Source organism: Lissotriton helveticus, chromosome 7 (assembly GCF_964261635.1).
Source record: "Lissotriton helveticus chromosome 7, aLisHel1.1, whole genome shotgun sequence".
In the NCBI taxonomy this organism is placed as follows: domain Eukaryota; kingdom Metazoa; phylum Chordata; class Amphibia; order Caudata; family Salamandridae; genus Lissotriton; species Lissotriton helveticus.
The window spans coordinates 1,451,133,649-1,451,146,555 of record NC_136068.1 but is presented as its reverse complement, the minus strand read 5'-3'; the positions used below and the strand labels follow the sequence as shown (position 1 = coordinate 1,451,146,555).

The following is a 12,907-nucleotide window of genomic DNA, read 5'->3' as shown; positions in this document are numbered from 1 at the left end:
GTAGTTCACTAACTCTCCGCAGAGAAGTAATAGCTACTAGGAACGCAACCTTCCATGTTAAAAATTGTAGTTCACATTTATGTAAGGGTTCGAAGGGAGGTCCCATTAGCCGTGTGAGAACAATGTTTAAATTCCACACATGTGAAGGTGGTACTCTGGGAGGAATTAGTCTCTTAAGGCCTTCCATAAAGGCTTTAATAGCAGGCACTCTGAACAGAGATAGATGCTGTCTGTTTTGCAGATATGCTGCTATTGCAGCAAGATGCAGTCTAATAGACGTATAGGCTAAGCTACATCTTTGGAGGTGCAGTAAGTATCCTATGATGTGTTGAATAGACATGTCTAGGGGATTAATGTTGTTGTTGTGACAATATATCACAAAGTGTTTCCACTTAGCTGCGTAACATGCTCCAGTAGTTGGACGTCTAGCTTCTTTTATGACATTCATGCAGTTTGGAGGAAGGTTAAGATATCCAAATTCTAGGATTTCAGGAGCCAGATCGCAAGGTTGAGCTGAGCTGGGTCCGGGTGCCTGATCGCTCCATGGTTCTGTGTTAAAAGCCATGGAGACGGGTATACTTTTTGGTGTGGTACTACAGACAGTTGTAGCAGTGTGGTGTACCACGGCTGTATGGCCCACGTTGGAGCAACTAGGATGAGGGTCAAAGAATGCTGCTGTAGTTTGCGTACTACTAGTGGCATGAGTGGTAGAGGTGGAAAAGCGTATGCAAATCTGTTTGACCAGTTCATCCATATCGCATTGTCTTTGGACAGTGGGTGTGGATATCTGGCGGCAAGGCTTGGGCATTTGGCGTTGAAAGAATGGTTTAAGAACTTGCGTATGAAGTTCCCACTCGTGGGTCTGTTGTGTCTGACGACTTAACAGATCTGCTATGGTATTTTGTACTCCTGGGACATGCTGGGCTAGAAGGAATAGGTTTTGAGGTATAGCCCACCCCCATATGTCTTGAGCTAGTTGAGAAAATTGCAGGGAGTGTGTTCCGCCCTGTTTCTGTAATACATGGCTGTCATGTTGTCCGTGCGGACTAACACAGCTTTGTTTGATACTTGCTTTTGGAAAGCTGTCAGCGCTAGAAATATAGCTAGTAACTCCAGGTGATTGATATGGAGTAACTTTTGTTGTGGTGTCCACCTGCCTTGCATAGTGTGTTGCAGTAGGTGGGCTCCCCAGACGGAGAGAGATGCGTCCGCTGTCAACATTATCTGAGGAACTGGCTCTAGGAACGGTCGTCCCTTGGAAAGGTTTTTGGTGTTCCACCACTGCAGAGAGCGATGAGTCCGACTGTCTACCAACACTAGGTCTGTTAATTGACCTTGAGCCTGGTTCCATTGACGTGATAGGCACTCTTGTAGAGGACGCATTTGAAGTCTTGCATGGGGCACTATGAAAATGCAAGATGTCATCATCCCTATGAGCTGCATGAACACTTGTGCTGGAAGTGTTGTGGCTGAAACTTTGTGAGAAGAGTTTGCATGCTGGCTATCCTTACTGGAGTGGGATAAGCTAGCGCTGTTGAGGTGTTTATTGTGGCACCAAGGTACTGTTGTACTTTGGATGGTTGCAGATGAGACTTGGTGTGGTTTATTGTGAACCCCAAGTTGTGGAGCCGTTGGATTGTGGCATGAGTGTGTTCCACACACTGGTTGTATGAGCTGGCTTTTATGAGCCAGTCATCGAGGTAAGGGAAGACGTGGATGTGCTGTCTTTGTAAATGTGCTGCCACTACTGCTAGGCACTTGGTGAATACTCTTGGGGCTGTTGTGACTCCAAATGGGAGTACTTTGAATTGATAGTGCTGCCCGTCTATTACAAACCTGAGATACTTCCTGTGAGCTTTGTGAATGGGAATGTGGAAGTATGCGTCCTTGAGATCTAGAGTAGCAAGGAAGTCGTTTTGTAACAGGAGAGGAAGGACTTGTTGGAGTGTGACCATGTGAAAATGGTCTGACTGTATGTATATGTTCAACAGTCTGAGGTCCAGAATAGGCCTTTTTGGGATAAGAAAGTATAGGGAGTAAACCCCCTTGTTTTGTTGGTGCAGAGGAACTGGTTCTATTGCACTTTCTTCTAGCAAAGATATTACTTCTTGCTTTAACAGTGATAGATGTTCTTGTGACATTGGACGCTGTTTGGGTGGTATGTTTGGGGGGTAGATGTTAGTTCTAAACAGTAACCTGACTGAATAATTTGTCGCACCCACCTGTCTGATGTGATGTTGGTCCAGGCAGGAAGGAATTGCTGCAGTCTTCCCCCCACAGGAGTGGAACGTTGGGGGGAAGGGGAGGAAAGTCATTGGGCAGGGGTGGAGGCAGAGCGTAAGTTGTTGGTTTTGCCTCTGCCTTTGTTGTGGTTACCCCTGTAACACCCTAGTGAATGTGGATTGGCTAGGGGTCTTGTATGAAGTGGAGGGGCTTTCGGAGGAGTAGCCTCTTGCGTTGCCTCTATATGATGAGCGATGAAAAGAACGTCTGGGAGCCTGCTGCTGCAAGGCTCCCATGGATTTTGCTGTGTTGGTGTCTTTTTTCATTTTCTTTAAAGACACATCGACATTAGGACCAAATAAATGTGTCTCATCAAATGGCTCATTGAGGATGGAATTTTGTACCTCAGGTTTAAAACCTTAAATACGTAGCCAGGCATGTCTACGCAAAAGGGTACTGGTATCGATTGCCCTTGAGGCAGTATCTGCAGCTTCTAGGGCACAATGAATGGAAGTATTAGTAATATTTTTACCTTCTTGTATGAGTTCATTGGCCCTATTTTTATACTTGTCTGGTAGATGCTGCATTATGGACTCCAGTTCATCATAATGTGCCCTGTCATATCTTGCCAACAACGCTTGGGTATTGGCAATGCGCCAAATGTTAGCTGCCAGTGACGCTGTTCGTTTACCGGAGGCGTCAAGAGCTTAGATTCCTAATCTGGTGGTGAGGCCTCACCTGATGTTTGTGAATTAGCATGTTTACGTGCATTAGATACTACTAGAGAATCTAGTGGTGCTGGACCTCTAACGTAAACTGAATCTGTAGGGGCAGCTTTGTAATTTTTCTCAATGCGAGGGTTGAGGACCCGAGCCCTGACAGATCTTTAAATAGCTCTGTTGCGTACTTGATGACACCTTTAAACACTGGCAAAATGGCAGTAGACCTATGTGTATTAGCAAATGTGTCCAATAGGAAATCTTCCTCCACAGTATTGGTGTGCAAGTGAACCCCATGGTATTGGGCAGCTCTCTGGACTAGTAGGTTAAAACCTATAGTGTCCTCTGGTGGGGAAGGCCTGGAAGGATATACGTCGTCTTGTGGGATGCAAGGCACATCAGGGTGTTATAATAATCCCATGGGTTAGGTGACTGAGGGGGACTATTGGTCCCTGCTGGGTCATGTGCACCCCCACCTGTGTCATCAGAGTCTGTATCTACATCATCATCAAGATTAGTGGATGGTGTAGGCGAATGATGTGGTGTAGGAGGAGGAATAGTATGGGGAGGTGGTGCAGAAGGGACCCTTAATGGAGAGGTTGCAATGTCTCACTTCTTTGGAGGAGGAGGTGGTGCAGGCGCCTCTAGTGGTCTCTTCTTGGAGCTAAAAGCTAGTTGGCCAGTCTTAAGATCCTTTACAAGAGTTTTTTGTGTAGGATCTGGTGTAAAAAGTTCTTCTATGTAGGGCAGATCCTTCGGCGTCGAAGTTTTCGGTTCCGGAGGTTTTTTCAGCACCGACTCAGTAGCTGGTCTAGGGTCTTTTGGCTTAGAAGTTTGACTTTTTGAAATGTCTTTTACCGAAACGTGTATTTTTGGTTCCGGGTGTTTATTCGGCTCCGAAGCGTGTGAGTCAGGACCTTTAGGAGCTTTTTTACTCAGCTCCGAGTGCGGTATCGGCATAGTTGAGCCGGGGCCAGTCTTCTGCGTCGAGTGCTTAGGTGTCGGAGGAGCGGTCGGCGTGGTTGAGGAAGATGGCTTCTTCTTCGGTGTCGGTATGGGATCTGCACCGGGAATAGGCTGACTCGAGCCCGAGCTGCCGAAAGGCTTAGTAGGCTTCTTGGTCGGGCCCGAAGGCAGGGCGTGGGAAGCAGTCTGTCGGTGTGCACCCGGGCCCGAAAGGGAGGGTTTGACCGAAGCCTTTTTTGAGGGTGTCGAGGAAGGGTTGGGGTCGACGGTTTTACTTAAGACCCGTTGAGCTGGAGTGATGTCTTTGACGTCTGAGTCTTCGGCATCAGAGGAGCTGGCACTTTCTTCGGCCCGCAGGTGTTCTGGCACGTCGACGCCCTCTGCAAAGATGTCGTCGGGGATCGAAGCTGACGAGCGAGCCATTGTTCTTCGAGCTAGTCGGTCCCGAATAGTCTTTTTGGAGCGGAAAGAGGAACAGGTGGAACAGTCTTTGGCCTAGTGCTCCGGTGAGAGGCGAAGGTTGCACACCTCATGTAGATCTGTGTGGGGAAACTTCAACCCACATCGAGGACACTACTTGAATGGCGTCCTTTCCATGAGCCAGAGAGTAAGGCCTAGGTAGGCCCGAAGGCCTTTGTCAACGACCGGAAGCGAAGACTTCGAGGTGGTGAAGAATCTCATGGATGGGGAGAGCGATCGAAACAATACCGTCAAACTGGGTGAGGATTGCGCGCCGAAGGAAATTTGGTTCCAAACCAGAGCACAGGAAACACATCCAAGCCCGATGGCGGAAAAAACAATCTGAGGATGGAGCCGATACCCATGCGCAATGTGGTCCAAAGGAGGAGTCACCTATCTCGTGACTTCCAAAGAACTTTTCAGGACAACAAACTGCAAACATCCGGCCCCAACACTAGGTGGCGATCTATGCACAGTGTCTAATCTGCAGCTCATATGCCTTGAACATAATATTTTCATACACACTAATTGGCCTGAGTTCAGTGCAGAAATAAGGCCCAATCAAACTGTGTAAACTTTGCAAAATACCAAGAGCCTGATTACGAGTGAGCCGATTTATTCCACCCCATGCACAAACTCCTGTTTACGCATGGGTCGGAATTTTGAGTTTTAATGTATTTAAATCAACCAATACCTATCAGATGCGTTAAATAACTCAACCTTCATTCAATTTTGCTAGGTCAAATCTGCTGAAATTTCACAGGGTAATGCATGTTCATGGACCAACGAGGGAATCAAGGTAACGTTAATATGAATGACTAAAGATGGAGTACTGTATTTTTGCGAATAAACTTGACTGCAGTTTATAATCTCTGTGGTGCCTTTCTGTGGTGTAGCTCTTGGAATCTCAGGGCTGTGGACAACCAGCCTTTGGGGGTGGGCAGAGCTTGGCTTAATAATGGAACTTTTTAGATGTTGCAGTACGCAATGCAAAAAGCTGTCCAATGATTATCTGCAAATCAAGGAAGCAAACGCTGATCTGCACACATCATGAGCTAATTTTGGAGGTAAAACAGGAGTTTGACCTAAATGCAAACTAGGGGCCGATTACATTACTTGGCTTAAAATAATGGTTGGGAGGTCTATCTCCCGGTGTTGTAAATACTTGAAAAGGGAAGATAGTTCGGTAATAGGGTTAGGTGTGGCAAAGTATCTGCCAAAAAATGCAAAAAGTTAAAATTGCACCGACTGGGTGGCCAATGAGAAGGCACTGAAATGGAGGAATAGTTACTTCCTTATAAATTATAGTTGCCCTGTCACAGGTAGCAAGGAGATCTTAATTGATTTATAAATACTAGAGAGAATCCCATGGTGGAGTGGAGAACTGGTACCAGCAAGTTCATATACGGGATGCGGGCGGGGACGTCGAAGAGAAAGGGCAACCGCTATGAGTGATGTAGCAGAAAAGAATACAGAGAGGAAAGTATATGGATGCGGAAGGAGAGAAACCAATCCATATTAAGATCTAATGGAGGAGGCTGGTGAGGCAGTGGAGTCTAAAGTGTGAGCAGCATTCCAGAGACAGAAGTATAAAACTGTATGAAACTGAATAAACCATCTCAAAACTATCTTCACAAATAAGACAGATCTAAAACATATTAAAATGTTTAGCAAACCCAAATTACTGTAAACCCATCAACCAGTTCAGCCCACAAACCCATGCAATATAGCAATTAGTTCTCAGTAACCAATGCATTATACAGCAGTAACGGTTTTTCACTGTAAAAAGAACGAAAGCTAGCACAAACATTCACTTCAATTATTCACACCATTTTGGTTTTAGAATAATTTCACGCCTGCAACTATGTTAGAATTCCAGGGAAAGAACCAAAATGATCCTGAAGTCACATTTGTCCTTGGAGCAGCACAGCCAAATGTTTAGGAAGGAGAAGTGCTATTTTAAGACTTCTTCCTGGGATAAGGGAACCTAAGTAGTGAAACTTAACCATTCAACCTGGAGGGTTATCGTATGAGATAATATCCTGAGACCAGAGTCCACTTTCCATCTAAACATTTGGAGGTGGGAAAAAATGGTCCAAAAATATAAAATGTACGAGACATAAGGACAAAAAGAGAGCTACAGCATGAGGCTAGTGGGATGGTTTGAGAAAGGTACCACAATTGTCGCTGGTTGTGAAGCAAAGAAGTTAAAGCAACAATATTGTGAGGGGCGCATGATAAGGAAGCCAGCCTGCTTATCTTTAGATGGCAAGATTAAGTAACCATCTGTTCAGGGATTCGACATAAACAAATGGGCCTGTCATCCATGCCTTTGGTCAGAAGTGATATTTTTTTAATGTTCCTGGCTATAGAGAAAAGGTGCTGCTGGACATACATTAGTCAAACATACACTAAGTTTTCGAACTGTATATATTAAACTGAGGTTTGGTAGTAAAGGGCTATGCTACTGGAGTCTGCACCCGTTTTGATCACAAAACAGGTTTTACTCTTTTGTGTTAAATGCACATTTATGCACTCTGCTGCTATATAAACATGTGTGTTTGTATAGCCGGCTCATTCTAAGTGGCTGAATCCATACTTCTTTTTAGGGAACACAGTCAGAGTAAATCCCTAAAATGTGGCACACCAGGGACCATGCCCAGCCCACCGTCTCATTACCATTATACAAAAGAGGCAGGGACTGCAAAAAAATGGCCAAGGCAAACTCAGTAAATACTCAAAGCAGCTAAACCTTTTAAGACAGAAAAGATTGTCAAACATACATGGCCCATATCGCTTACGGCAGTGACGCCTGTGATTAAGACAATCCAAAGCAAACCTACCTCATCCCCACCACTTCAAAGCAGGTCTTCTCAAAATGTCTGGAGCAAAAATATATATACTCTGACGTTGGATCCCAGAGACCTGTTCCACTGGAATCTGTGCGGCAGCAGTTTGCCAACCAGAGGATTCGGCGGGGGTTCTCCTTTTTCGGTAGTCTGCCAATTAATGCGTTTTTCAAAAAACCATAATTAAAAGTATATCGACTACTTCATTATGAAAGCACACATCAAAATTTTCTAAAAAAAATAAATCACATTACTGGTGCTGAAAGATTATGATGACTAAAATGGAATTCTGTTTCCTAATTTATTATCAGAATACCAGTAATAACACATTGCGAGCCAATTGAAGTAAAATTCTAGCCCACTAAGATTATTAATAGAATATGAATCCATATAAAAACAGCATCTTCTTTAATATTGTTCACACGCAGTATGCCCTAAAAAGCTTACAAAATGTAATTACAACTCATGATAAACTATACTAAATTAGTTCTGCAATTCCAGGAAGTAAGGATCAATGACTGATATATGTGCCTCACGTTTGATTTGAATCCCAAACAGATAAAATAAACCTATTTTTGTAAATTTCTTGAAATTATAGTTGCACAGAGAACAGGAGCTTGTACTGCAATGTATTGGATATGTTGTGATTAGTGAGGAAATCAAAGGATAGTGCATTAGAAACCATTGACAGTAGTGTTAAATGCACTATTCAAGCAGATTAGTGAGGATCAGAAAACTAACAGAAACGGCTCATAAAGAGGACCACATATGTTTCAGGCTGAGAATCAATATTCTATCTTGCCTTCTTCACAACAGAGTTCAGTATATTAGAGACACTGACACATTAATAGTTGACAAAGTCCTATATGCAGCCAACTGTTGATGTGTAGAACCAGGGAGAAGCTTGATGATAAATCCATTTATAGGGAGAGCAATAATCAATTGGTGAGAATTAAGTTAATAAACAGAAACAATACACCTCTCAATGGGCATTTCCTCGAGCATAGGGGATTAAGAAACATGATTTCAATAGGGATTATGATCGGTCTATAGTACAGTAAATGTCAGATGTTTTGTCAATAAATATAATCCGATCATTAATCATGGTTGAGTGTGATCTCACCTCCACTGGCGTCATAAAAATGTAGGCCTACTTGATCTTCTGAAGACAAAACAGTCTGCAAAACTCTTGAGTAGTATTCGAAATATGTGTAGATCCTTAAGGATTGCCCAGAGTTGCCTATGACTATCCATTGAAGTGAGTATGGCTACATGGATTGTTGGAGATGAATGCCTACCATGAACATGACTTCATGATTCCCACTAAGAAATGTAAGCTGTTCATCAGGAAAAAAATAACGATATATCTGGAGTGATGGGGAGGACATCCTTCTCAGCTGCTTGTACGGCTTTGGGGACTACCAATAAATGAAACTCCAATCGAGCATGTTGTGCTACACGATGAGACTATAGTATTGTGTTTTGTGTCAAAACATGTATCTGCTATCTTATAATCTTGACTGATTCCTGTGTCTAATACCTGCATTTCAAACGAGACTTTTTTTTTTTTACTTTAGCCTGCCTGAAAACAGCCAAGAACTTATGGAGAAATAACTTTTGCTGTCTTCGGTTCCTCATTTTCTGTTTCCTAAATGGAAGGAAGATACTATCCACACTGACCTGTGAAAGGAGACACCCTTGTTTCTGGTTTCCTTAGTGTCTCTCATGGTGCAGCCAGCAGCTGAACAATGCCGTGGCATCTGTAAATGGAACCCCACAGGAAGAAAAGACAAACATCAATAGATATGAAAGCACAAAAATACGAATGGTAATAGGCTTCAATGGGAATGAAAAATAACAAAATTATCGACAAGTTAGCACATAAGCACAAAACTGTGAACAACTAAATAACAGTCCCCACAAATAAGACAGATCTAAAACCTATTAAAATGTGCAGCAAAAACTAATCACAGTCAACCTATACAACAGTTCTGCCCACAAGTCTCCTGACAACATAGTAGATCAGTTCTCAGCTAGTTAATGCATTATATAGCAATATTTTTTTCCTCTGCAAAAATAACCCCAGCTCATGCAAACATTAGTGCAGTTATTCACACACCACTTACATTTCATAATAATTATCAATCCTTCAACAATGTTAGCTTTTGTCAAATAGATCGCTAACACAATTTCCTCAAGTTGCAACTGCCAACTGACCTGGAAATGACAGGTTTATGTGGGATGGGAAGAATATCAACACACCAAATTTATGTTACATTCCAGCCCATGGTGAAAATGATTGGAGGCCATCTAGCGCTTCGCTTAAGGACTTGATTAAATAATTGTGAATTTAGGTTAATTTAGCTAAGCATACACTAAAAGACTTGCTGTGATAGCATAAACAGCTAAGCTATTCAACCAGGTCACCGGCGGAATATTTTTCTATCCCAGACTGGCAACTAAAGCTGAAGTATTTTTTAGGATGAACATGCATTAAATATTCAGACCTTAAATAGCTCCGCCATCATTCTGTAAACGTAAAACAAAAGGGATACTACTGCGGGTTACAGGGCACCCTTCACTCAGTAACGTATTCAATATTACAGAACACCCATTAAAATGTGGCACCACAGGTAAAACAGTACAAGCTGATCACATCAAGCAAATCTGAGACACAGAGTGCAGGCCCAGCCAACAGGTTTAATTGAAAAGTATTTTCTTATGGTTAGTATGGGGAACTTTACCTTTGAGGGTTTTACACGTGGGAACAATGTTGGCACTGCAGTTTCTCTTAGGCGCACAGTCTGTCCAGTTCGATCAAAGTCTTTGTCCTGGAAATGCTGCGAACAGAGGGAGCTGTGCACAGAGGGTGTCCAATTGCTATCAGCACTAGAATGGGAAAGGGCCACAGCAGCTACCCACAGCTCTCGGCGACCCTCTTCCTTTGGGAACCTGAAGGTACAAACATGAGAGACAAACACAAACTAGTGACAAAACATCCGAAAAGTGGGATGCAAGAATAGAACACTTTATCAAGAGAAACACATTAGAAGATAAATACAAAGGCACTCTATCGCCAGTTAAAGACCTCTAATTAGGAATGGAGAGATGACATTGGGTACGATAATGTGATAACCAGTAGTGATGAGCAGCAAATCACAGTTACCGACTGTAATCAATCCTGTTTTACTAATATACTAGAATTCAGTGCCCGCTTATCACAACATCAGTATGCTAGCTTCAGATGTAATGCGATACAATACAAGGCACTAAATAGGTTTTGTTCCAGGCCTCCTCTGAAAGCATCTAGGTTCCACAATGGTCCCACCTCCTCCCTTTACCTGTGAAAAGTAATGCCCCTGCGCTTGCTGGTCGGGGTATGGCGATTGACGCAGTTAGCTGCTGAACAAGTCCGCACCATTTCCTTTCAGAGACTGGCAAATACTTTTCAGTGAATTGCATTGCCAGGGTCATCTCACTGCACCTACAAAAAGCATACAAAAAAATAAGAGATGGAAGCATAGCGAGACTTTGCAAGCTAGTATGCATGAAATATGTAATCTACAATCGGTATCACCCACCCACCCAAGCACAAATGATTTTACCCTCAGTTCTGCCCACATCAGACAGAAAAAAACTCAATCTAAAAAAAGGTTATCAAGTTCAAGTTCATAAATTTATATAGCGCACTACTCACCCAGAGAGTCTCAAGGCGCTTGGGGAGGAGGGTGCAGTTACTTATCGAATATCCAAGTTTTTAGTTGCTTTCTGAAGGAGAGGTGGTTCTGAGTAAGGCGGAGGTGGGTGGGGAGAGAATTCCAGGTCTTGGCCGCTAAATAGGAGAAGGATCTTCCCCCCATGGTGGATCTGTGGATGCGCGGAATTGTGGCGAGGGCTTGATTGGATGATCGTAGTTGGCGAGTGGGGGTGTAGAAGGACAGTCTCGTGTTGAGGCACTCGGGTCCTAGGTCATAGAGGGCTTTGTGTGCGTGGGTGAGGAGACGGAACGTTATTCTCTTGTTGACGGGGAGCCAGTGGAGGTCTTTCAGGTGACCGGAAATGTGAGCTTGGCGGGGGATGTCCAGTATGAGTCTGGCTGAGGCGTTTTGGATGCGTTGGAGTTTCTGTAGTTTGGCTGTGGTTCCGGCGTAAAGGGTGTTTCCGTAATCCAGTCGGCTGGTGACCAGTGCGTGGGTGACCGTCTTTCTTGTTTCTGTGGGGATCCATCGGAAGACTTTTTTGAGCATGCGTAGGATGTTGAAGCATGATGAAGAGACGGCGTTGGCTTGTCTGGTCATCGATAGGGAGGAGTCTAGGATGAAGCCCAAGTTACGTGCATGGTCCGTTGGTATGGGTGCGGTTCCCAGGGCCAGTGGCCACCAAGAGTCATCCCAGGCCGAGGGGGATGAGCCTAAGATGAGGACTTCCGTTTTGTCCGAGATCAGTTTTAAACGGCTGTTTTTCATCCACTCGGCTACTTCTTTCATTCCTTCGTGTAGGTTGGTTTTGGCGGTGTTCGGGTCTTTGGTGAGGGAGAGGAACAGCTGGGTGTCTTCTGCGTAGGAGATGATGTTGAGGTTGTGTTGGCGCGCGATGGATGCGATGGGGCTCATGTAAACGTTAAAGAGGGTGGGACTGAGTGATGATCCTTGTGGTACTCCGCAGATGACTTCGGTGGCCACTGATTTGAAGGGGGGAAGGCGGACTCTGAGTTCTTCCGGCAAGGAACGATACGATCCATTCCAATGCTTTTCCTTGTATTCCGACATTGCTGAGTCGTTGTATGAGGGTGCTGTGACAGACTGTGTCGAAGGCTGCGGAGAGGTCAAGTAAGAGGAGGGCAACTGTTTCTCCGTTGTCCAGTAGTGTTCGGATGTCGTCTGTTGCTGCGATGAGGGCGGTTTCGGTGCTGTGTTTGGCTCGGAAGCCGGACTGTGAGGGGTCGAGGGATTTGTTGGATTCGAGGAAGGCGGCGAGCTGACTATTGACGGCTTTTTCAATGACTTTGGTGGGAATGGGAGAAGCGAGATGGGGCGGTAGTTTTTAAGTTCGGTGGGGTCTGCTGTGGGTTTCTTCAGAAGGGCGCTGAGTTTGGCATGTTTCCAAATTTCCGGGAAGGTAGCGGAGTTGAAGGAACAGTTGATGACATCGCGGAGATGGGGGGCTATGATGGAGTCTACTTTGTTGAATATGTGGTGGGGGCATGGGTCGGTTGGCGATCCTGAGTGGATGGAGTTCATCAGGCGGATGGTGTCTTCGGTGGTGATTGGGTTCCAGGCGCAAAGGTTGTTAGAGGGCGGTGTTGGATTGGGAATGGGTGGAGCAGACATGTCTTCGGACTGGTTTTCAAAGCTGTTATGTATTTCGGCTATTTTGTTGTGGAAGAATAAGGATAGAGAGTCGCAAAGGTTTTGGGAGGGAGAAATGTCGTTTGTTCCGGCGGTGGGGTTAGTGAATTCTTTGACGATGTTGAATAGTTCCTTGCTGTTTTGGGCATTGTCGTCAAGTCGATCCTTGAATGCTGATTTCTTGGTGGATCGGATTAGTTGGTGGTGTTTGCGGGTGGCGTTCTTGAAGGTGGCTAGGTTAACAGTGGTTGGGTTTTTTCTCCAGGTTTTCTCGAGGGTACGACAGAACTTCTTGGATTTCTTAAGGTCATCGTTGAACCAGGGGGCTTTTTTGCTACCTTGC

The 12,907-nt window shown here is 44.5% G+C and overlaps 1 protein-coding gene across 2 annotated transcripts in view; it reads right to left on the bottom strand.

The window, feature by feature from the left end:
- Positions 1 to 12,907, bottom strand: part of THAP7 (THAP domain containing 7) — a 146,873-nt gene that overhangs the window by 30,238 nt on the left and 103,728 nt on the right. For both annotated transcript variants that reach the window (XM_078654813.1, XM_078654814.1), the window contains exons 2-5: positions 10,558 to 10,700; positions 9,961 to 10,168; positions 8,897 to 8,976; positions 7,211 to 7,366 (exon numbers count right to left, since the gene is read on the bottom strand). In XM_078654813.1, coding sequence (XP_078510939.1) covers positions 7,211 to 7,366; positions 8,897 to 8,976; positions 9,961 to 10,168; positions 10,558 to 10,637 — 524 coding nt within the window. In that variant the 5' untranslated portion in view covers positions 10,638 to 10,700. The remainder of the gene's footprint in view (positions 1 to 7,210; positions 7,367 to 8,896; positions 8,977 to 9,960; positions 10,169 to 10,557; positions 10,701 to 12,907) is intronic.